Genomic DNA, 25,949 nt, shown 5'->3' with positions numbered 1-25,949 from the left:
ATGTTTGTTTCAAAATGCAGGGGAAATGTCTCCAAGAGGGTTCTCCTGCGCTGTTTCCCAGGTAGCACAACCCAGGGCACGGGGGCGCCACGACTGGAATCCGTCAAACCTGCTGGCAGTTTTCACCTGTTCTTCTTCATTAGGGTCCGTAAGCTTTCGCTCTGTTTTGTCAGAAAGCCTTCCTCGGGGCCCTCTAAGCATGAAGTTGAGGAGGGGCTGTCCGTTCGTGGCCGGTGTTTTCCGGTTTTGTGTCTGAGCACCTCGCCCTTTTCAACGGGCCCTTGCGAGGATGTAGGGCTGCCCTGTAGAAAGGAGAGAGCGAGAGTGGGGAGAAGAAAGGAAGATGAAGACGAAAGGGATAACCATAACCTTTTGCCGCTTACGATCCTGGGCCAGGTAGCGCTGAGAAGGCAAGCCCTCCGCACAGACCACCGTGGGCCAGCCGAATGTGGGGTGCAGTGGCCCGTAAGTTCCAGGATTCTGATTCCATGACCCAGTGTCCCCCAGCAGAACTTGATTGATTGACTCATTGATTGAGACAGCATGAGCGGAGGAGGGACAGAGGGACACACACAGAGTCCAAAGCAGACTCCAGGTTCCGAGCTGTCAGCACAGAGCCCGACGTGGGGCTCGAACCCACGGACCGTGAGACCATGACCTGAGCCGAAGTCGGACGCCTAACCGACTGAGCCTCCCAGGCGCCCGTCTTTTATGATACATTTACTTCTTCTTTTATCCTCATCCTTTGATTTGCGTATGTTTGTACAGTAACGTGTTAGTGCACACATGCCTTTTCCAATAAATACATTCCCACATGCTCATACTCAACAAGGTTTAATTGATCGGATGTAGGACCAAATTGTCGGGCGGCCCCTGCTGGGAGACCCAGCTTTGCCACGCCCCACTTCCCGTAACGGGCGGGGCAACTCCAGCAATGGTCTGGAAGCTACCAGGAACTCATGAAGTTCGTTTTGAAAATCGCAGATGCGGCACACATGACAAATGAACCGCCCTGGGGCGTATTTTTTCTCCACGCAAAGACGCGAGGAAAGGAATACAGCACAAAAGAGAGGGGCTTGGCCCAAATGTTTTCGTAACTCAGGAGGTGACTTTAGTTTCGGGTTCGCTCTTCCTAGGGCGCAAAGATGTTCGAGAGCAGACGAAGGGCGGTGGCCGTTTGCAGATGTTTTCTGCAGGACACCCCGGGCCTTGCCGGCACGTCTTCCAGATGTCAGCACCAGGCGGGTGCTGGCACGTGCGTGCGTGTGGCCTGGGAGCAGAGCACGCCTGTCCCCACCTGCCGCAGGTCCCCTGGCTGCAGAATGAAAGACGGCCAGCAGCTGAGGACCAGGCCTCGCCTTCCAGCTGCTCACAGCTCTGTTGGACGACAGGGTGGCATTTGGGGTACAGTTAAGATAAGCAACAGAGCCCCCCCCCCCCCGACACACACACACTTCTGTACCCTCAAGAGCGAGGGAACGGTGGGCGAAATGAGGAACCTATTTTTATAATGTTTTACTTGTTTATGTACCAAATACTCCTTTAATGTTTATCCTGTGCCAGGCATTGTTCTCGGTGTATTGTTTTAAATTTAAAAAAAAAAAAAACTCTTTTTTAACATTTACTTATTTTTGAGAGAGAGCACGCGAGCACATGGGTGGGGGAGGGCCAGAGAGAGCGAGGGAAACAGAATCCAAAACAGGCTCATGGCTCTGAGCTGTCAGCACGGAGCCCGACGCGGGGCTTGAACTCACAAACTGTGAGATCGTGACCTGAGCCGAAGTCGGCCGCTTAACTGACTGAGCCACCCAGGCGCCCCGTCGGTATGTTGTTTTGAAAAACAGGAACTCAGCTATGCTTCACGCAGCCTTACGGGCTGGTTAGTAGCATTAGCCCATTTTACAGGTGAGGAGTCTAAAAGATCAGAGAGGTGACGTCACTTGCCCGGGGCCACACAGCTTGTCAGTGGCAGACCAGGGCTCACACAAGCCCCCAGACCTGGGCTCCCAGACCTCCCTGTAGATGGGGAGGTGCTTAGCTCTGCCCACACTGAGAAGTCCACGCAATGCGCTTGTCTTTCTGGTGGAGATTCCCATGTCTTTCAGAATTATCTTAGTTTTTGCTTGATTTCACAACAGGCCTTTCTAAACATATCATATGCAACGTGTTCATGTAACGTTATCACAAAAATGAAGTTACGTTGTCTTCCACGTTTTTGAGCACTTACTATGTGCAGACGTTCTGTAGGCGTTAATTCTAATCCTTAAACTGCAAGGAAGAGATTTGTGTCCCTTTCACAGAAGAGAAAGCGGATGCCAGTAGCTTGTCACTCAGCTGACATGCCCAGCCAAGACGTGCACTGATGTCTGTTATAGGCTAGAATTCAGTGTAAACAGGTGCTTCTTGATCCCCTACCAAGGGAGCCGGTTAATTTCGCAAAGCGCCCCAGCGGTCCCTGTGGTGAACTGGTGCCTTGCCAGGGGGTGTGGGGGGCGGGGGCGGGCAGTTAGCCAGGGACAGTGCCCCTTCACGCCTGTCATCCGGGGCTGGCGTTTCCCCTCACAGGCGCCCCAGCTCGGATGATGAATTGTGTGGTCCCCCTACCTGCAGGATGCCGCGTGGTTTCCAGGCGACTGTGTCCCCAGCATCCAGCCCTCAGGGGCTGGCTCCCTTTGATCCAGTGGAGTCTTGAAGTTTTCTCTTCTGCTGGGCTTCATTAAGCCCTCAGTTGGTCTGAGGTTTTTTCCCCCCAGTTGTAAATGTCGCATGGTTCTTGGTATTCAGGTTAACAAATTAGCCCAATTAGATGGGTAAATTAGTCATTCGAACTTTCCGAAAGCCTGCTGGAGGAGCTTTGTGAAATAGCATTTATAGTTTTCTAACAAGCAATTTAAAGGACACCAGCATGTGGCATTTGTTTAAGAGCAAAATGTCCTAAACAATGCCCTACTTAAAAACAGATTTCAGAATTTGCTCACAGACTCCGAAACACGGCGGAGTATATACCCCTGTGTTGTCTCGTAGAAGCATTTCCAAACGGGTCTCTTATTCCTGGGGGCCACGGCCCAATACAGCAGGGTTACCGAAACCCAGAGTTATTTCAACCCAGCTGAAAGTTGAATTCCAAACCGTTTGCCAAATTGATTTTTCTGCACCAGCCGAGTTTCTAAATAGGCCTCAAAACAGACTGCTCTGGACTCCGGAGTGGTAGATGATAAAGAACCAGCGAAAGGGAGTGCAGCTGGCAGTGGAGGCCGGGAGGCACGGTGGGGAAAAAAGCAGTGTCCCTTAATAGCTCATTGAAAGCGCATAAGCTCTTGAACCTCACTGGACTCGGTTTCCTCCTGTTTTGAAAGCAACAGTCCTCTCCAGGGTTAAATGAGATAATGCATCGACCGTGCCTGAAACACAAGAGGCGCGCCATCAACCTGAAGTCCCTTCCTTCCTTCGTGGATCCTTTTAAGTGTTAGCTTCAGAGGCCGGCGTCCTTGTGCCTGGCTCAATTGGCTCTTCAAACAATCTTATTAATGCCTATTAAAATGAAACCCAATAAAAATGCCAATATTTGGTGTTGAAATAATTGATGTAGCAGAGACGGACCATGGAGCACCCAGGCAGGCCCCTGGTGCAATTTAGCCTCACACCTGGGGGATGAATTTCACAACTGTAATTGCTACCATATAATTCTTATTAATGTTGTGCTATAATTCCTATTTATTCCACGGGGCTTGTAAATGCATTAAGACTTGTCAACATATTATTTTACACTGTTTATGATCTTTAGAATTATGTCCTTCGGGGTTGTATTGTGCAAAAGCTCAACATAAATGGCTTTGGGCCTCATTAAAAAAGAGCAAAAAGCGGCTGCTTGTTGAAGTGGTTCTCCGTCCCCACCGTCCTGAACAGAAGTCTGGGAAGCACATTTTTAATTCAATTCCGAACAGAGCTCTTAACGTCAGGAACACAAGGGAGTCCCCTCCTCCCATCCTAGCAGTCTGACTGGGATGGGTGAGCCCGCCCTCCCAGGGAATGCTGTGAAAAGACAGGTGTAGACAGGACCCTGGGGACAGGTGTGGTAGGGAGGTGTTTGGTCCTCCATGAGCTACAACTTGTACTCGGACATGAGTTGGGTTTGGAGCTTCAGGTGTTTCTGGGTCCCCCCCAGCCCCCCGCTCCCTAGCTTCTGGTAACCCCCTTTTAGTTCCAGATTTCCTCGCAGTCCTCTCAGCTCGAGCTGTAAAGGAAAAGATCTGAAATTAAGTCCCACTGAAGTGTAGCTAGCTATTCAGTGTCAAGTGTAACCCCCTCCCGCAGGTGTTTGCATTTACGAGGCTAATACGCGTGAACTTCTGGGGACAGAATTCTGTGCATTGGAACGTCAGCCGTAGCCGGTGTGTACGTGTTCGGGCAGGGGTGTCTGCCGTGGCTGGGTGTCTTCGGCTTGGGCCTCAGAGCCTTCCCTGCACCTTTGGAGTCACGGTCAAGTTCTTGCTCAGCTAATTGCCTGCCAGGAGTCGTTGGGCAGCTCTTAATCTGGTCTCTTAGTGGAAACGCAGGTCTCTCTGCCCCCAGGGCAGTCCCTTTGTGCCTGGAATGTTCCCCCAGGGCAGGAGGAGTGGCCCCCGTGTGGTCACCCATTCCTCCCTGCCCTGCGGGTGGCAGGAGCAAACTGGAGGGAGCCCTAGGACCGCTGCTGATGGCTCTTGCGCTTCTCTGACCCTGCAGGCAGCGAGTACGACGAGGAGGAGGTCGACTACGAGGAGTCAGACAGCGATGAGTCCTGGACCACGGAGAGCGCCATAAGCTCCGAAGCCATCCTTAGCTCGATGTGCATGAACGGAGGGGAGGAGAAGCCTTTTGCCTGCCCGGTTCCTGGATGTAAAAAGAGATACAAGGTAAACGCGGTACCACCACCCCACCGGGCATGACTGCGTGGAAAAACAAGCCCCACGTCGGGCAGCAGCTCCTCCTGCCCAAGCGAGTGTGCAGCCCGGGCAGAGATGCCCCCCTCTCCCGTGCGGGCTGAGTGCCCGGTCCTCCCGGAGACATGTGCCTGGGCACACGCGGGCCCCTGGTCCCTGGCAGTTCCGTGGGGTTTCCCCTCTGCTCATCTGCGCGGGAGCTGCAGGTCGAAAGAGGGGGTGTTTTTGGTAGGAGGATCGTGTTCCCGGTGGTCTTCAAACTCATGTCCTATCAGTCAGAATATCAAGTGTGTCACCTGTTTGCCAAGCACCTGCCTCAGTGGTTGGCTGTGCAGGTGGCTCTCCGAAGGCGGCCTTGACGTCTTAAAAGTAGTGGATGTGCTAGGGTATTTAGCTTTCGGGGAGGGAGCTCTTGCCCCCTCCCGCCCCCACCAGCCCCCGCCTACTGGCAGGAAAGGCAGAAAAGGGGGCTTTGAAATCTTTCTCACCAATGGCCCACCTCAGTGCCCTCTCTATATAGATGATGTGGAACCCGTGTCTCCGAGAGCTTGGCTGGGTGTCATGAACAGCCCGGGGCACTAGATCTTCTGTTAAGAAAACTCAAAGGGACAAAACAATGAGGAACACCCACAACATTCAGGTGTCAGTCCAGAGGGCGCCTTAAAAAACAAATTTTTTTTTTTTTAGGAAGGAAGAATATTTATTATATAAATATTAAAATCTATACATTCTTAGCTGATGATACATACTTGATTAAAAAGTCTTTTACTTTTCGGGGCGCCTGGGTGGCTCCGTCGGTTAAGTGTCTGACGTCAGCTCAGGTCACGATCTCACGGTTCATGAGTGCGGGCCCCCCTTTGGGTTCTGTGCTGACCGTGTGGAGCCTGCTTGGGATTCTGTCTCCTTCTCTCTGCCCCTCTCCCCCTCAAAACTAAATAAACAAACACTTTAAAAAAAAAATTGCAACACTTCTGCCAAGTGTCAGCAACTCTTTAAAATCCAGCTGTGAGACAGAAATATAAAAATCAGAAACATACTTGGTACATTTGATGATATGCGAATTTACCCATAGCTCAGCAGGTTGACCTTTTTTTTAATAAAAAGGCTTAAAAGATGTGCAACAGCATAAGCAGTTCTCCCATTGCTCTTAAATATGTCCCTGAACACTAAAAAAGAAAACGACTTCAGTATTTTTTGTGCCAGCCACTATATAGAAGCATGCAACACAAATGAATCACAAGACTAAGTGGCCAAGGTTTCACCTATTTTATACTGTTAGCATTTTATCATGGAAAAGTCCAGATATGCTTTGTGTAAAATGAAAACGCCAGGGTGGAGGTGTGAGAATCCCATCAGGACAGGGGAGCTGTTGGGGTCAGAACATGACTCAGAGTTACAGGCGCACATTTTCTTTCTTTCTTTTTTTTTTTTAATTTTTTTTTAACGGTTATTTATTTTTTTGAGACAGAGAGAGAGAGAGCATGAACAGGGGAGGGTCAGAGAAACAGGGGGACACAGAATCTGAAACAGGCTCCAGGCTCTGAACTGTCAGCACAGAGCCCGACGCAGAGCTCGAACTCGCGCACCGCGAGATCATGACCTGAGCCGAAGTCAGACGCTTAACCGACTGAGCCATCCAGGCGCCCCGGGACACACATTTTCTACGTCAGAGGCATGGAAGACAGAGTAGGAAAGGCAAGGAGGCTGTTACCTCGGGAGGCCAGAAAGCCAAGGGATTGTCAGACAGGCTCATTTTTCCAGAGGGTAGCTCTTGCGTGTCAGAAAGAGAGTTTTCCTTCTCTATTTATTTCAAAGTGGACAAAGCTAGACTGAGAATTCGCTCATTGATTCCTGCCTGCTTTCCAGATGCCCCTCTCTCCAGGCTTCCCTGCCCCCTTCATTCCTTCTCCACAGCCTCCCCCCGCCTCCCCACCTCACTTGTTTTCCTACCATTATTCTTTTGCTGTAATTTTTCTCTTGGGTTTCCAGCAATTTCTCCTGTAGTTGTCTACATCTGGGTGGTTGGGGACCTGAGTGTTCTTTCTGCACGTAAGGCCAAAAGAAAATTGAGTGAAGCTTGGGCTGCGGAGGCTGCCTGACTCAGTACCACCAGCTGACAGATGACCCCGGGTTGCAATTTGTGGTCCTGATTTCCATGAGGGAAGTGTGAGTTTCCTTTTCTGGGCCAGAAGGCCAAGTAATGATACGTGGGCCAAGAACAAACACGTAACTACTTCTAACCGAGTGCTTGAGGAAGCGTGGTCATACTCCTTTCAAGCTTCAGTTTGACTCTTTCTGCTGGGAAGTTACTGGCCGCAGGGCAGTGGTGAGCTCTGGTGTAATTCCTGCCTCTTATTTACCGCGTGATGGTCGGATTGGGTGTTGGCTGGAGGAAGGTTTAATGAGCGGCTGTGCTGTGGCGTCAGGCAGAATCCAGAAGTGGTGCCATCTTGTTGTTCATTCCCAGGGCTCCCTTCAGACTTGTCTGCTGTTGGCAGGGAGTCTCTAACCCGTTAGCCGCTTGGGCACCGACCCCAGATCAGTGCTTCTCGCCACTTCCCAGCATTTGCAGAACAGAGAGGTGACGTTCCTCACTTTCTAGACTTCATGCTGAGTTGGGCAAGGGAGAGGGGCCCAGCAGGACAGCCGAGTCTCCAGGTTGTTTCCCGGATGAATCCCTTTGCCTGGGGTGCTCCCTTTCCCTCCTCTCTCCATCAGCACTTGTCATTTGAATTCCCCTCACTTCTCAAGGCACGGCTCAAATGCCACCTCCTCTGGGGGAGGCCTTACCAAGTTTCCCGGCGCTCATTCCCCAACTGAAGTTCGATCCCCTGACCTTTCTACTCGCTCTGTTCATACCACTGGAGAGAGCACTTACTAGCTTTTCACCCCAAGGGTCCACACAGCTCATAGACCCTTCAGCATCGGTCATAGGGCTCGGACAATAGATACTCTGAGGATAAAGGAACAGAGGCAAAGTGTATGGGGAAGAAGACAACGCCCCCCCCCCCCCCCCCCCCCCCAGCCAACCACCAGGACCCAGAGCAGTAACGTGATTTTGGATTTGTCCCAGATACGTTTCAGGCCTGGAATAACTGATCCCATCCACCTTGGTGCAACCCACACTCTTCTTCTGACTGCAGGCAAGAGAGAGAGGACTCCCCAAGCTTGTAACTGGGAATGGCTTTAAAAGATGGGCTGTGGTGCTTTGAGGTTTTTTTGCCTTTGATAATTTTAAATATTAGAGTTGTTAGAATCAAGGGTATTTTTAAGAAATAGGCAACAGAACAAGCTGTCCCCTGCACTTTCTCTGGAAGGGTCCCTCTGCTACATGGAGAACACTGGTGGTTTCAGCATCGTGAAGAAAGCGTGAAGGCGGCCTCTAATGTCCAGATACAGCCAGGCAGGTGTGAGCTCGAGGTTTTCCGGGAAGGCCACATCAGCCCTTCTCTCCCTCAGCGGATCTAAATCTCCTTGCCTCTCCTAACTGTCCCATCAGAAGCCCTGGTGGGGGTATAACAGGCAACCTTTCCAGACAGCAACTTGGCAGTAAATAATCAGAACTTCAAAAAGGAAAGAAAGAAAGAAAGAAAGAAAGAAAGAAAGAAAGAAAGAAAGAAAGAGAGAGAAAGAGAAAAAAAAAGTCCATATTCTTAGCTCCATAGTCTCCTAGAAATGCATCCCAAGCACATCGTCAGGGATGCAGAGATTGATATACAAGGATGTTCATCACACTATGACAGCACAAATTTAGGAAACACTAAATTTCTAACAGTAGGGCAATGGAATAAAATGATGCCCTCAAAATCCTTCTTTCAAAAAAAAATACATAACGGTGGGAGACTCCAATCTCATGTGATAGATCTCTCATGGGGAAAATGCTGGAAGGAGGTAGCTCAGATGTTCAATAGTGATTAACCTCTTCTTTTTTTATGTTCCTTTGCATTTTCTACATTTGTACAATTACCTACCCTCGACACAGATTGCTTTAATAAAGGGACTTTAAAGATGTGACTCCCACCTGACTCATCCTGGACGTTGTATGTGCGGCCATGCGGAGTCCAGTGGGGGAGTGACTTCCATTTCAGCTCTCAGGCTGGTTGGTGTCACCACGCTGCTACAGGTGGCTTTACTTTCCACTCTTAACACCACCACCCCCTCCAACCCCAGCTCGTTTAATTTTTCTTCCTTATCAAATCCCCAAGTGATTTCATCCTCTCATTTATGTAGAGCCTCAAGGCCTGCGGGGAACTGAAAGTTAGTTTTTATATCAAGGGCACATGTCACATATTGTATTTATTCGGGTCTGAGTCCGGACTATAAAAATCAAATACTGTTGAGGACACAGTGGCCCAGCTTGGCGTACAGACTTTAGGTTTCATGATTTGATCTGGACTGGAATTTAGAGAAGAGCGTCTGAATTGTTTGTTGTGCATTGACTGGTTCTATTCCCTCATCAGGGCAGGTAGCTCCTGATGGTAGAACCTGGCATGGAAATGAGCTGATGCCACCCTTGCCTGCCTGTGCCCCCTTGCTGCCTCCTCCCTGCCTTCCGGCACATGCCAGCCCTGTGTCAGACCACCATAGTTTAGTGACCATTTTCTCCAGATGGAGTGTCCCAATCCTTCCCAACTTGTAAAATTTTTCAAAGACCACCAGTTGGTTGTACTACATAGTAAGTACCTAGCACTTCAGGTATGTGGAATTCTGGGAGAAATGTGGACTACTCTGGAATCCGGCATCCCTGGGTTCCCATCCCAAGCCTATCATTTACCTGCTTCACTCACCTTCTCAGTGTCCATTTCATCTAAAACAGGAGTACTGGATAAGACAGGACACCTCAAATACTCAGCATGAGAAGCTCTTCATGTTACTGACCTTCCTTGCCCCCCCCCCCCCTTTTCTTCTTTCCCTTTTTAAAGATGAACTCCCAGGGCGCCTGGGTGGCTCAGTCAGTTAAGCATCCGACTTCGGCTCAGGTCATGATCTCATGGTTTGTGGGTTCGAGCCCCGTGTCGGGCTCTGTGCTGACAGCTCAGAGCCTGGAGCCTGTTTCAGATTCTGTCTCTGCCTCTCCCTTACGCTCTCTCAAAAATAAATAAATGTAAAAAAAAAAAAAATTCAAAGATCAACTCCCTTTCCTCTTTCCAGAGACCAGAGGATTTAAGCATTTCATTTTCAAGTCGCCTGCCATCACCTATGTTAGTTATTAATATTTCTGAAAGACCAAACTTCTTTTAGACTCTCTGCAATTATATATACATGTCCGTGAATCTTTTTTAACCTCAAGTGTTAGAAAAGTGAAAGCTCCCATTGCTATCTGTGAATGAACAGATGGGGCAAATCTTGAATCTCATTAGAGCTTGCACTAACGTGTGCCAGGGTATCCCACTGACCCTTGTGAACATTTGAAATCACGGCGACAAAGAGACGGGTAAGGTAGGTTTTCTAGGTCCTTTGGCCAACCCTGGAAGAGCCACGTTTCCAAATGTGCAAGGGGCTTACTCGTTTTTTCCGAAGTAATAAAGCAAATGTATGGAGTTAGCGGTGTTTTCCTCACGGTCTCATGGCCAGACTCACACCACCATGTTTACATTCAAGCAGGGAACAGACCACAGACCTGCTGAAATCCCCTCCACCCTGGCCTTGTCCTTCTCCTGCCGAACTCTGGATCCGGTCATGTTGGACTGGCTTCTTGTGGCTTTAGCAATTTCTGGTTTGAGACTTCTCCCCTAATTGTAAAAACTCAGGCCTGGATGATCTAAGCCCTGTTCCTGCTGGGAGTCGCCATGCTGTTTTGCTTGCTAGCCAAAGGTAGTTAGTTTTGGGTTCCTCTATTTTCTTGATTTTTGATGATCCATTTTACAAGTTCCCTGTGGAAACAAGGACATGAAATGTTTGAGTCACCCTTCCATCTACGGAGAAGGACCCTACTAGGTGCTCAGTGAATGTATCTGTTGAGCTTTTAGTAAATGGGATGTCAGCGAGGGACAGATGCAAATTTCTAGTCTTTGCGAGCCAGGAAACTTCCTACCGTATTGTTACTTAGAAAGCCAGTGGTGCTTTTCTAATGTTTGTAAAAACTTATTTCAAGTACCTTAAAACTGTTGTCCTTCGTGGTTCTGTGGGTTGTCTGGCAAAAGCTAGGTGGTTCTTACCTGGGTGCCTCATGCGGTGGCAGAAAGATGCCAGCTCGGGCTGGGATACGCAGCTGGCTCTACTCGCATCCTTCGGCTTGTGCTGGGGTGGCTGGAATAGCAGGAGGCCGGCAGGGGCAGTCTACCCATCATCTTAATGGGCCTGATTCTGCCACTGTCACTGCTCTCCCTCTGTCCCTGCTGCAGCAGCAGGTTCTCCCCAACATGCCTCTAGAACAGGGAGGGGTTCCCTTGTCCCGCATGGAGGGATTGATGCGGGATGGACAGAAACAAAGGTGCAGATGCCCCAGAGCCCGGGGTCCAGGGCAAAGGGTGTTTGTCCTTGTGCTTTGACTCCATGGACAACCGTCAGTCAGGCTCTGAACACAGCCAACTGATTGCTGTTTGGCACCCCTGGGTTCAACTAAGTCAAGCAGGATAACGTGCGTTATGGATCTCTAAGAGGGGAATGTAAATAGTAATCACTGAACGCATTTTAATGGCAACTCAATTCATTCCAGAATAGTGAACCACGTTCTAACAAATTCACCACTCACAGATGCTTATGGAGCATCTACTACGGGCCAGGCACTGTCCTAGATGCCCATGGAACAGCAGGCCATCCCTGTACCTGGGAGCTCAGGAAGGGCATCTTCTGAGTAAAGTTCAAGACTGCTATGTTGGAATCCCGAGTTGGGTTTAGGACTAGGCTCAGTGGAATCAGATTCATGTAATACTTTAGGAAACAGCCCACTCTTCTGACGACCTGTTCTCCCGTCTTTGTTTCAAGCTCGCTCTTGTGTCCTCCCTTACTCCCAAATCTGGCAGTAGCAGACGTGGGAGTTGAGAACCTATGCTCTAATATCACCTAATCATCTAATTTTTTTAGGCCATTTATTTTTACTTAAATCTTTCATCACTCAATGCCCGTTTTCTCACCATTTAATTGGGATTGAGCAATAGTAAATTAAGTCCGTAGAGTGATTCAAAGCATGGAGTCTTAGTAGAAATCCAGAATGTGCATGCCAGCTTGAACTTTGGAACTCTTACATTGTTGAGACTTCCATAACCTATGTTTGGAATGCAGCACATAAATGTTCAGTCTGTCCACGGGTGCTTATTTAACACAACTGTGTCACGGCATGATTTTGGGCAAGATTTGTGGCAGAGACCCTGCCTTAATGCAAAGTAGAAAATGGACGAAAATTCCAGGTAAGGTAGGTTATTCCAGCCGTCTGGAAGCAAAACACTTAGGTGAGTTTCCGCATCAGGGATTTATATAGATCTTGAACTCTATTGCCCTGTGTCTTCTTTCGAAAGACAGCTTTTTGGTCATCCTGAGGCTATGTTTATATGACTGTTTGTTGTTAACGCTCTTCCAAATGGAAAAAATGATCCAGAAAGGAAGTAAAGTTCTAGGCAGAGGAACTAACTGTGCTTCCTTCTACAGTCTCGAATACATAATCTATGTAAAATTTGTCAGAGTAAATGACCCACTCTGCACGGCCCACGATCCTACAGTCTCGAATACATAATCTATGTAAAATTTGTCAGAGTACATGACCCACTCTGCACGGCCCACGATCACATCAGGCTGCTGGCACTAGAGCTCAGGCAAAGCCTACCCTGTACACACCTGCCATCCAGGAGAGGTCCATTGTAACCCAGACCCACACCGAGGTTTTCCCCAGTCTGACGTCTTGGTTGCATCTGATCGGTGACGTTTTGTCTTCTCCACAGAATGTGAATGGCATAAAGTACCATGCTAAGAATGGTCACAGAACACAGATCCGCGTCCGCAAACCATTCAAATGTCGTTGTGGTAAGAGTTACAAGACAGCTCAGGGCCTGCGGCACCACACAATCAATTTCCACCCCCCGGTGTCGGCTGAGATTATCAGGAAGATGCAGCAATAACATGCTGGTCCCCAACTGTGCCAAGAAACCCTCACCAGCAGTTGCTGATTTTGAAAACAGCCACCTTTTTGCAGGGGAAGCATTCAGCAACCCTTTAAAGAATTAAATGCATGCTTTAAAACTTTTCTGTAATTTTGGAATGATGTATCTTTGTAGAGTTAATGATTTTGTACATTTGCACATGTCATCATCATACCCATTTTCATTACTTTGATATAAGGTGCTAAACAGAAAAAGCTCTAGGTTCTTCAGCACATTTCCCCCAAAAGAAAATAAGATTGAGGGCATGTTGCATATTATTAGGTTGTATTGCAGTGATATCAACTGGGGGGAGGAGGGGCTGGCACTGAGATTTTTTTTTTCCCCCAAGATTGTAATGTGATTGAAGTTTTTCAACACATCAACTCACTATGTTCAAAACCAAAATAATACCTTCATTATCAAACTGGTTACCATGCCTTACATAATGGAGTTAGTATTTGTGAGTAGAAAGACTTTAGGTAATGGAAATATAAATAAGAATGTTTAACATAATATGCTAAAAGTATTTTCATATTTAAATAACATACGTAAAAGGTGTGCTTTCTGTGTTTTATATTATCTTGCAAATCCTTCTGCCCCTTAAAAAGCTGAAAATCTTGCCATCTGACTTACCAATCATTTGTGTTCTAAATGGCATTTTTGTACAAAATAGTCTATTCAGTTCACTCATTAATTTCACACACATTCATGGAGTGCCTGCTGGGTGCAAGGGATTCAGTTTATGCCTGTTGATATTTGTGGACCAAGATACCAGTTTAGTGAAATACTTTTCCCTGAAATCTGTTAGAAAACACTTTGAAATACTTAAGTGCAAATTTTGTGTGTGTGAAATTTAGTTCTATCTTCATCTTTAGGTGAAGTTTTAAAGCACTTTGTAGTTCTCTATTGCCAACAGATTTAATGTTTTATGTGTTGCCAATTCTTGCAACCACTGCCCTAACCTATGGGTTGCAAATAAGAAAATTACAAGCACGTTTCAAAGAGGACATTTTTGGTAAGATCCCCCCACGCCACCCCCCAACTGCCTCTTCTTCACGCTCATTGTGTTTTTAGACATTTTTTTTGAAGGCACTTTTCCCATCACATTGTAGAGGTCTGTGTTCCCATTGGCAACGTCTGTTTAGCTTTATAAAACATTTTGCCGAAATACGAAATTGAGCCTTATTGACAATTAAGTGCTTCTTGTGGCAGGTGGTCAGAGAGTGACTAATATGACCCATTAGAGTGACCTACGTCTGGACCATTCCTGAAGTTTTTCTCACCAACAATACCATCATGCCTTGAGTGTTCTTTTCTCCCAAGTGCTATTCCTTAAACATGCAAGAGTTTACCAACTGCCTCATTATGCAATAAAAATTGCTCTGAGATGGCTAACTACCCACAAAACTGGTGAAAAGCAAACTCGAACTGCTTACAAAATAACTTTCCATGTTCCCATTTGATGAAAGTCTTACAGCTGGGAAGGTGTCCCTCCTCAATTCTTCACGCAGTCTGAAAGGATGACTGGCCAGATGGGTAAGCTTCTATATTCTTCAGTTGTCGATCCCTCATAATGAGGGATTTTAAAGTATTTCTAAAGACACTGCCCTCGAAAAATTTCCTCAGATCTCTGAAGAGTGGTCTTGGTCCTGAATATACAGTGTTCTAGGTTGAAAAAGGGTGATCCAGACAATGAGAAGCAACTAGTTGGTGCATAAGAAGGCCCTGCTTGGATACTTCATATCTACCTATAATTGACCAAAATTTTTTTAGGCCAGCAGTCATTATTTAGCTTTGCTCCTTCTAGTGCAAGAAATGTAGGCTGGATCAGTAGTTCAACAGCTAAACAGTCATAAAATAGTCATTGTGCATGTTAAATTTCTTTCAACTATAAAACAAATTCAATTTCTATTTACTTATTCCTTGTGACAGTATTACTAAACAGGTAAGGATGGGAATATTTTGTTATACCGTGTATAGTGAATGTATCGTACTGTGTCTGTGAAAACTGTGCTTTAAATTATATTTTCATATGTTTTGTTGGGGACAGAGCACATTAAGTTTGAAAGCAACAGAGGTTTGTTTTAGAACTGAAGGCAACTTAATCAAAATTGCTGTCAAGAAAAGCTGCTTATAAATGTAAATGAAATCATTTAAAATAAACTGCCTCTGACCCAAAACAAACAGGGCTCTGTATTTTCAGTAGTGTCCCTTACCACCCTAACACGGGGAGGATACTCGTAGGTTGGCTTGCTCCGCAGCGTGAGACTATCCCCACTGAACGTGTTTTATCCGCACGTCTCCCTCCCGGGAAGGTGAGCGGGGGGGGGGGGGTCCTCAGCTACTGCTGCCTTCTAGTCTGCCACAGCCCGTCTTGCCCTGCACTCACAATTCTTTTTCAAGGATTCCAACTTCGGCTTTCAGAAACCAATACAAGCAACACGATGTGAATGCAGTTCACACACAGCACACCGAAATGCCACCACGCGGATTGTAAGGTTAACATCCCAGCTACCTTGCTTAAGCTTAAATATTTTGATAACTACAAAAGAAGCAAAATCACAGTAAATTCTTACCATTCATATTTTAAGAGAAACACTGTTGGGAAACTTAACAGCCCAGACCAAAAAAAAAAAATGTTAATGACGTTTTACACTTAATGAAAAGCTATCGTAAATAAACTTGACAATGAAATTACACATCTCCAAAAATGTGTCCTCTTTAATGTTAATGAGAATACTACATAGAGACACAATGAACACATTGATTTGCATTTATACATCACATTTTCAATCACTTACTGAGAATCTTCTTTCAAAATTCTCCTCCATCAGGAAAATGTGGAAAAGTTACGGATACACTTCCTGTGATTTTATGCCACAACCACCACTGTTTAGTAGATCCTTTCTATGAAACAGTTGTTATGAAACAACTGCACTGGTGTATTTGTTCCATTTTCCCATTAGACAGAAATACAACTTCAAGATGGCTTAAAAATAATCACTCAAGTCATTCTAAAATGTTTTGGTCATAAAATTAGCAAAATATGCCTTCTATTCCTAAAGCAAACATTTCAAATATCAAAAAGTATTTGCTATACTGCAAGCATGTGAGCTGATTCTACATGCAGCTCCATTTTTAAAGGAAGTTAAAAAAAATCCTTTCATGGGTTAAATTATGGAAGTTTCTGTATTCAAATAATTATTTTGCCACACTTATAAATTATTTTTATTACATAATATTTAGTAGTCATGCTCAATCAACAAGATCAACAGAAACTTGTAAATATTATGCTAAGTCACACACTCCACATATATATTCAGTGTGGTAACATTAAAACAATCCATTTCCTTTATTCATATAGTTCTGCAAACTGGGGAATAAATAAAGATACAAACACAGAAAAAGTTTTCTTAAGCTGTAAGATTAACAGGGGTTACAATGATATTTATTGATAAGCTGAAGATTGACCCTAGTAACACAAAACTCCAAAGCAGCGCTTGTTCAGAAAAGTGTGGTAGAAGGTACACGGAAGGGATACCTTGTGGTCTCCATAGTGGTCTATTGGAGGGGATTTTTTTAAATTGTTAAACTATATTGCTAACTCATAATAAAAAGTAACTAGTCAAAATTTAAAACATTCTGATCAAAATGGGTCTGCACGTGCCTTTCAAAGCCCTGCTGGTCATAGTCAGGAGGGAACTGCTCGCTGCACATTGGGCACACCTTCCAGTGACTTTCAACATGTTCTTCAAATTTGCTCTGATCATAGTTGGGAGGGAACATTAATTCACAGAGGGGACACTTCTTGTGAACATCAAAGCTTGAAGAAACAGAAAAATGAAAGAATTACTATTTCCAAAAAGTAAAATTTCTAAACAGCAATAATCTTCAGGCTAGATGTTATATTTATCTACGTAAGCCGATATTTCACACTAAACTTACCTTGAAAGTCTTCACTTACTCCAGAAACCTCTGCTTCTAAACGCTTGCTATTGACAATTATGTAAACCACTGTTAAAGCCTCTCGATGGAGTTTTACAATTAGACTGACAAAAACTTTTCCATTAAAAGCCCCAAAATGCAATCACATTATGTAAAATGAAGCTCAGTGACAAGAATTCCTCAATTTTTAACAGAAAATGCCTTTTGTAAAACTATAAAGATTCACAGAACTTATAATGTGCCTACAGTATTCATTCAGTTTGACCACTACGAGTATTCATGAGCACTGCTTCTTAAAGGATTGCATGCATCCGAATCACCAGGAAGGCATGTTAAAACACATACTCCTGGGACCCACACCAAGAGTTTTGGGTTAAGAAGGTCCAGGTACAGCCCCGATCATATACATTTCTAACAAGTTTCTAGGGACCATACTTTGAGAACCACTCATCTACATAATCCAAGCTCTACACAAGGAAAAGAAAAATTACCTGGAATCAAAGCAGAAGCCTGTTCCATGCCCACGTAAATGCTCACTTGGAGGATCGGGAGCAGTGGGCACATGTTCATCCTCCTAGGCAAAACATAATTTTGCAATTTTTGAGAAGACAGAAACTGAATGTTCTTTAATTCAAGCACAGTACAAAGGAACTAAGATTATACTTTTTAAAATTTTACTTCCGTTACCAATTAGTTTTCACATAAAGGTTTAAAAGTCAATTTTAAAAGCATTCACCATGGGGCGCCTGGGTAGCTCAGTCGGTTAAGCATCCAACTTCAGCTTAGGTCATGATCTCACAACTTAGGTCATGATCTCACAGTTTGTGGGTTCGAGCCCTGCGTCGGGCTCTGTGCTGACAGCTTGGAGCCCATTCAGATTCTGTGTCTCTCTCTCTGCCCCTCACCCGTGCCCGCCCCCCCCCCCCCAAAAATAAACATTAAAAGCATTCAGTATGGACTAAGTCTTCTTGAAATAGAAGCAGTATTTTGTGGAAGAATGTACCACACCTGTATATAAAGTACGGATCCATAAACTTGTTTAAACCTATTACGTGTAGGTAATCTTTTGACTTTTTATTGTTCCATACACTAGACTAGATCACCACTTTCATAAAAATTTTAAGATTGCATTGTTTCCTATTATTCAATGAATTTGTAACCTACATCCCATCACATGATACACAGAAATTATCAAGGAAAACTAGTAAAATATGACTTTGCATGTGTATGTTCTTGGGGGCACACACACAGGCAAATCAAACTGGAAAACTATGATAAAGCAAAGAATGTACCAAACTACAGGCCTCATAACTCTGTTGTGAAAGAAGGAAATTCAGTATTAAGTGTCTGACAGATTGCCAAGGAAAATTGCTAAAAACCTGTAAATCTGAGTTTGAATCAAAGCAAATGCTGGCTTGGATTTCCATGCCCACATCCCTGTGGTCACTTTTTAGAGATCTGTATGAGCTACATCAACAGCCAAATATAGACTCACGTCACATCAAAAGCCAACCACATCGCCATGAAGTGCCCATGTGCTTTCTTCCTCTGAGCAGCTGTTGACTGCTCTCATGTCATGAACAATACATAAACAGGTATACCAGGCACTGATGAAAGTCCTTATATTGCTGGGTAGTTATGCTTGTTCCAGAGTCACTACAAATGGGCTAAGCAATCAAGTCTGTCATGGGAAAAGGTACCAACAAAGTGTATAGTGTGAAATTCTAAGGAAACAAAAGACAAACTGAGTTCTTTTATCAGAAGTGGGAGGTAGGAGAGGTTACCTGGCTATCACTCTGATTATTGCTTCCTAAACAGTCCAAGAAAGGTAAGGGAGATCTTTTTTTTTTTTTTTTTTCATATTCATCACATGAGAAAATATTTTTGTTTACATATGATTCCCTGTTAAATACTACCCTATGTACATATTTTTTCAGTGTGGTAACATTAAGATAATCCCTGTTTCCTTTATTCATAAAGTTTTCAAACTAGGAAATAGATACCAACACAGAAAAACAAGTTTTAATCTTCAGTAAGATTAAAAGAGGTTACATTTACTGATAAGCTGAAGATCGACCTTGACCCAAACTCAAAGTAGCTCTTGGTCAGAAAAGTGTGGTAGAGGGTGCATGGAAGTGATACTTTGTGGTCTCCATAGTGGCCTATTTGAGGTGATTTTTTCTTTAACTGCTAAACTGTATTACTAACTCACAATAAAAAGGAGTCAAAATTTAAAACATTCTGATCATAATGAGTCTGCACATGCTTTTCAATCCCCTGGTGGTCACAGTGAAGAGGAAACTGCTCACTGCACAAAAACAAAATAGATATAACCTAATGAGGGACTGAGAAATTGGGGAATATACTTCAAGAATATTAAGTCTTCAAGTAACTAAAATCTAGACAGCTTTTAAATCTGTAGGTACAGTAAAATGATACAGTAGTTGAATCTGCTAACCCTAGTATTTAGGACAATAAATTTTAATTCTGTGCCACATTAGCTGCCAGATTTAGGGCTTCCAGCAGCAATATTTGAACAATGAATCTGCTTAAAGAAGTACATATAAAATGATAATGAACACAATTTTCCCAATTATCTTGGAAAAAAGCATAAAACCTCATATTTTCAAATACTATCTAAGAAAATAATGGAAAAGAAAAAAGGAAAGGTCTTGAAGCTCCACTATCAAAATTCTTGATGACAGATACTTATAATAAAACTCAACTTTCTAAGGATCAAAAATATAATGGAACCAAAAATCTCATAACCTTTTTTCCCTGTTTTGGAATAACTTAGAGCCTATACCAATTTACTGCTCCCATGAACCAGCTAACAACAGAGTCTGTTGCTCAAGTGCTAGACTTAGACCGACCTAATCTGACACGTTAAACATCAGGTAGAAGGGTGCGAAGCAACGCATACTTTTTCTTACCTTTATACTTTCTAAAGCCATATGTAATTTGGCAATGATAACCCTATTATTCTGTATCTTCTAACCACCTATTACCTAATAAAAGGGGAAAGGGATTCAAGAGTAGAATTCTAGATGTTATAATGAGACGTAAGAGCTCATGAACTAAGAAAAATCACCTACTCAGTAATTCAAAACCAGAAAATAGGTTAAGTTCTCTGAGTAGCCAATTCATACCAAGTCTTATGATCCTGACATGGAAAATGACATTTTCACTCACAAATGCATTTATTCTATTTTACTCATCAAGCCTGGTTAATTAGTTTCCAAAACCATACTAGATTAAATATAACAAATTAGTTTGGGAAGTAAGGCTATTCAGGCAGGCCCACTGTCAACAACAAAAAAATGGCTACCAGTAAAAAGAAAAGCAGACAACTCAAAACATCCAATAATATTTCAGTAGTGGATCACACAGCTTTAGTAACAGAACATGAAAACACTGTTTAATGTTGATGTTTCAATTAATAAACTTGAATCGTCAAGGTTAGATTAGGTATTCTTTAGGAAGGCAGAGAATCACGTATTTGAGAAAGATTCCTTCCCCAAGCTGCTAAAATAATCAACAGTTTAGTACTGAAAGTTGTCAATGCAAAAACAATTTGTGAAAAGGCATTAAAATACCAGCACCTAGTCTGTTAGCTAAACTGCCAAAATAATCTCGTAAGCAAATTTTATTGGGAATACCAAACTGAGAGATATTTATGAAAAACTGCAAATAATTAAAAACTAACATTTTTCACAGCATTTTAATCTCCAGAAACATCTAAACCACTTTACATTGTTCACCTGCCTTTAGACTCACCATGACAATACTATTTCTGTAACAAAACAAAGCAAACAAGCTACAGTAAACTGAAGCTCCATATGAAACTCAAAATCTTCTCATGAGATTCCCAACTCAAAATCTAGCCTATAAAAAAATTCTTAGTGGGGACACCTGGGTAGCTCAGTTGGCTAAGCATGCAACTCTTGATTTCAGCTCAGGTCATGATCTCACAATTATGAGATCGAGCCCCATGCCAGGCTCTGCAGAGCAAGGAGTCTGCTTGGGATTCTCTCTCTGCCCCTTCCCCATGCTCTCTCTCAAAATAAACATACATTAAAAACAACAGTAAATAATAAAAAAAATTCTTGGGGCACCTAGCTGGCTCGATTGGCATACAATTCTTGATTGTGGGGTCGTGAGTTCGAGCCCCGTGTTGGATGTACAGATTACTAAAACATAAAAAGTAACTCAAAACATAGAATAAAATAAAAACAGTATAATTCTTTGTTTTCTTATTAAAGTACATAACCAGCTTGAATATCTGAAATAGTATTAAGAGGGGTTAATCTCTTGGACAATAAAAGAGGACAATCATAATAAAATAAGATTAATCATACTAAATTCAAAATGCAATCATACTAAATTCAAAATTCAAATGCAAAATGATTACAAAAATAAAATTACCCTTTGATACAGCAATTCCATTTCTGGGTATACATGTACAAGAACTGGAAGGAGGAACTCAGATTTGTACACCTACAGTCATGGCAACATTATTTACATTAGCCAAAAAGTGACAACAACCCAAATGTCTTATCAATGGATAAATGGATAAACAAAATGGAGTATTATTTAGCCTCAAAAAGGAAATTCTGACACATCACAAAATGGATACATCTTGAAGATATTATGCTAAGTGAAAAAGCCAGTAATAAACCAAATTCTACATGATTCTACTTATATGAGGGATCAATAGTCAAATTCATAGAGACAACAATCCAACGAGAAGACATAAAAATGCGCCCAATATAGGAGCACCCAAATACATAAAACTGTTCATAACAAACATAAAGGAACTAACTAATCAGTAATGGAATAACAGAAGACCTTAACACCTCACTTACCTCAATGGACAGATTATCCAAACAGAAAATTAACAGTGGCTTTGAATGCCACACTGGACCAGATAGATTTAACATATATAAACATAAATATTTAAATATTCAGAACATTCCATCCTGAAACAGCAGAACATACATTCTTTTCAAGTGCACACAGAATATTCTCCAGAGCAGACCACATATTAGGCCACAAAACATTGGTCTCAACAAATTAAAAAAGAACGAAATCACACCAGGCATCCTTTCTGACTACAATACACAAGAAAAGATCAGGAAAGAGAATACATAGAGGTTAAATAACCTGCTCCTAACAATGAAGGGGGCCAACCAAGAAATGAAAGAAGAAGTTAAAAATTCCATGGGAACAAATGAAAATGACCACAGAGCAGTCCAAAATCTTTGGGATGCAGCAAAAGTGGTCCTAACAAGGAAGTTTATAACGGGTCTGCCTCAAGAAGCAAGAAAAATCTCAACCTAATCTTACACCTAAATAAGCTAGAAAAACAAAAACCTGAAACCAGCAGAAGGAAGAAAATAATAAAGATTAGAGAGAAATAAATGATACAGAAACAAACAAACAAAAAAAACAGAACAGATCAATGAAACCAGGAGCTGGTTCTCAAAAGAACATAAAATAGGGGCGCCTGGGTGGCTCAGTCGGTTGAGCGTCCGACTTTGGCTCAGGTCATGATCTCACAGCTCATGAGTTCGAGCCCTGTGCTGACAGCTCAGAGCCTGGAGCCTGCTTCTGCTTCTGTGTTTCCCTCTCTCTCTGCCCCTAACCCACTCACACTCTGTCTCTGTCTCAAAAATAAATAAAAACATTAAAAAAAAATTTTTAAAAACCACAAAATTGATAAACCTCTAGCCAGACTCAAAAAAAAAAAAAAAAAAAAAACCTCAAAATCACAAATGAAAGAGGAGAAACAACCAGCGTCACAGAAATACAAGCAATTCTAAGAGAATATTATGAAAAACTCCATGCCAACAAATTGGACAACCTAGAAGAAAGGGATAAATTCCTAGAAACACATAACCTACCCAAACTAAAATGAGAAAAAATAGAAACTTTGAACAGACTGATAACCAGCTATAAAACTAAATCAGTAATCAAAACTACCAATAGGGGTGCCGGGGTGGCTCAGTCGGTTAAAAGTCCAACTTCGGCTCAGGTCATGGTCTCACGGTTTGGGAGTTCAAGCCCTGCATTGGGCTTTGTGCTGACTGACAGCTCAGAGCCTGGATCCTGCTTTGGATTCTATGTCTCCCTCTCTCTCTCTCTCTGCCCCCCCCCCCCCCCGCTTATGTTCTGTTGCTCTCTCTCTACAAAAATAAACAAACATAAAAAAATTTCTAGTAGACTTAAAAAAACATTCTCTCTCCCTTTGCCTCTCTCCCCTGCTCGCACTCTAAAAAAAAAAAAAAACCAAAAAAAAACAAAAACAAAAAAAAAACCTAAAAACTAAAAAAAACTGAGAAATTTGCAAATTACATGTCCAAAATATATAAAGAGCTGATACAACCCAAAAAAACAAATAATCCAAGTAAAAAACAAGCAGAAGAGGGGCACCTGGGTGGCTCAGTTGGCTGGGCATCCGACTTTGGCTTGGGTCATGATCTCACAGTTTGTGAATTCGGGCCCTATGTCAGGCTCTGTGCTGACAGCTCGGAACCTGGAGCCTGCTTCCGATTCTATGTCTCCATCTCTCTCTGCCGTCCCCTGCTCGTGCCCTGCCTCTGACTCTCTCTCTCCCAACACGGACAAACATTTCTCCAAAGAACACATTCAGGTGGCCAACAGACACATGAAAAGATGCTCAGCATCACTCATCATCAGGGAAATGCAAATCAGAAACATAATTAGCTATCACTTCCACACCTGTCAGAATGGCTAAAATCAAAAACACAAGAAACAACTAGTGTTGGTGAGGATGTGGAGAAAAAGGAATCCTCATGCACTGTTGGTAGGCATACAAATTGATGCAGCTAACTGTGGAAAACAATATGGGGGTTGCTCAAAAAATTAAAAATAGAAACACTCTATGATCCAGTAATCACACATTAGGTATATACCCAAAAAAGACAAATACCAACCCAGAACTCAAATGCACCATGACAGGAAAGAGGCCCTGATTCTTTCAAAATGTAGTTTTAATAATTTCAGTCACAGACCCTTGTTGAGAATCACTCATCAGGAAAAAAATGTTCACCAACAAAATTGTCTTCAGTTCAAGGATTCACAGTGAAGGAATCTTATGAAAAGCTGCAAGCAAACCACACATCAATAGAATGTGTGGGCTTTAGTCTTTCAGAGATAGAGGGAAGGAAAAGGAATAAAGGCAGTCCAAGGAGTTTAGTGAACAAAGGCATGAAAACAACTGAAAAGTAGGATGTGTGTTAAAGGAAGAAAATGTATTCCTGTCTTGAATGATGGGCTTAGGATGTTGAGACCAATGCAACTCAAACTCTACTGAGCATATGATCATGAAAGGATTTTTGTTAAATCCAGTCTGAGTCTCACTAGGTACAGAGTGAAGCTGGAGATTCTGCATCTCTACCAAACTCCCAGGAGATATCAATACTATTGGTCCACATACTGTACTTCTTAGTAGCAAGGGCTTACATGGTTCCTCTATTGCTAAGGCACCACATCAAATTCACAGAGTACTATGGGAGATTTTTAATTTTCTAAGTTAATTGTCAGATACTACATGAACAACTAGTTCAAGATAGCCCACAATTTCAACATTAGATAGTGCTACATTCCTTTCAGTGACACCTTATCTTTGAGAAGAAGGTGGGTTTTTGGCAGTTGATGAAACAAAGCATGTGCTTTGTGAAAATCAATGTGAATGAGGAAATGAAGGTGGCTTGTCCAATCTGACTCTGAGGTTTAAGCAGTTGTACAGTGGTCAACAACCACATATATCCCATTAATAACTGTGCTTATTTATTTTTTTAAAGACAGGCTTTATTATTTTTTTTTAATGTTTACTTATTTTTGAGAGAGAGAGAGAGAGAGAGAGAGAGAGACGGAGAGAGAGAGAGAACGAGCAGGAGAGTGGAAGAGAGAGAAAGGGGGAAATACAGAATCGGAAGCAGGATCCAGGCTCTGAGCTGTCAGCACAGAGCCTGACGCAGGGCTCAAACCCACGAACCGTGAGATCATGACCTGAGCCGAAGTCGGTCTCTCAACCAACTGCACCACCCAGGTGCCCCTAACTGTGCTTATTTAAAAGTGAAATAAAAATATGCATTTTTCGGGGAGACTGGGTGGTTCAGTCAGTTAAGCATCTGACTCCTGATTTTAGTTCAGGTCATGATCTCACACTTGTGAGACAGAGCCCTGCATCAGGCTCCATGCTCATAGAAGGACTCTCTCTCTCCCCCACCCTCTCAAAAGAAATAAATAAGCTTAAAAAATATATATGAGTTTTTCTTTCAATTCAGAATACGTTATTTTTTTCAAATAGTTACTACATTCATTAGGAAATTGTTCAGTATTTCTTTTCGCCTATATGGTGTCATGCCATGAACCTCTGGTTTAGTCTATTTGATAGGTGATTAGGACCACAGCTCTTATAGCCAAACTGATGAGGTTCAAATCCTCATCTGACTGTACCCTTAACCAGCTGTGTGATGAAGCAAGCCTGTTATTCTTTCGGTTTCCTCCATTATAAAAGAAAAGATCATAATAGTTCCTACCTCACAGGACTGCTATGAAGAATAAATGAGTTGATATATTTAAACAGCCAAGCACCATTATAATTATGATGCTATAGTTATTGCTACTACAATTATTAGGGAAAAGGGAGTCACAAAAGGCTTTTGATCTTATAGCTGACCAGTTTCTGGTACAGAAGGGAGGAGGAGATATGGCAAGTTTATGACTGAGGTAGGCTGGAGAACAAGCAAACTCAACCCTGACTCCAGGGTCCTGTGGTTGTTAATTACTCCCCGGGCAGGGAACCACAGAAAAGGAATAGGTCAACTCAAATCTGCTTTCTATATTCTAAAAATTATTCATTAAAATACTTTACTTGCAAGTGATTGTTGTAATGACAAGATTTTCTGAAAAGTCTAAATGTACATAAAAATTAGTTTCTGTCTAAAGTGAAAAATCTTCTGATTGCAAAATACAATTA

At 43.1% G+C, this 25,949-nt stretch overlaps 2 protein-coding genes across 10 annotated transcripts in view; one reads left to right on the top strand and one right to left on the bottom strand.

Annotated features, from left to right (window-relative positions):
* JAZF1 (JAZF zinc finger 1) overlaps window positions 1-13,108 on the top strand; it is a 340,318-nt gene extending 327,210 nt beyond the window's left edge. For 5 of the 7 annotated variants that reach the window (XM_042920890.1, XM_042920935.1, XM_042920927.1 and 2 more), the window contains exons 4-6: window positions 1,137-1,241; window positions 4,726-4,895; window positions 12,800-13,108. In XM_042920890.1, the coding sequence (XP_042776824.1) occupies window positions 1,137-1,241; window positions 4,726-4,895; window positions 12,800-12,976 (452 nt within the window). In that variant the 3' untranslated portion in view covers window positions 12,977-13,108. The remainder of the gene's footprint in view (window positions 1-1,136; window positions 1,242-4,725; window positions 4,896-12,799) is intronic. The other 2 variants (XM_042920916.1, XM_042920898.1) reach the window with 1 other exon arrangement.
* A 2,583-nt stretch (window positions 13,109-15,691) lies between these two features.
* The window catches only part of TAX1BP1 (Tax1 binding protein 1), a 90,918-nt gene continuing 80,660 nt past the window's right edge, over window positions 15,692-25,949 (bottom strand). For all 3 annotated transcript variants that reach the window (XM_042920852.1, XM_042920861.1, XM_042920869.1), the window contains 2 exons: window positions 17,434-17,516; window positions 15,692-16,820 (listed from right to left, as the gene is read on the bottom strand). In XM_042920852.1, the coding sequence (XP_042776786.1) occupies window positions 16,619-16,820; window positions 17,434-17,516 (285 nt within the window). In that variant the 3' untranslated portion in view covers window positions 15,692-16,618. The remainder of the gene's footprint in view (window positions 16,821-17,433; window positions 17,517-25,949) is intronic.

Source organism: Panthera leo, chromosome A2 (genome assembly GCF_018350215.1).
Source record: "Panthera leo isolate Ple1 chromosome A2, P.leo_Ple1_pat1.1, whole genome shotgun sequence".
NCBI lineage: Eukaryota > Metazoa > Chordata > Mammalia > Carnivora > Felidae > Panthera > Panthera leo.
This window is presented reverse-complemented; position numbering and strand designations above follow the sequence as displayed.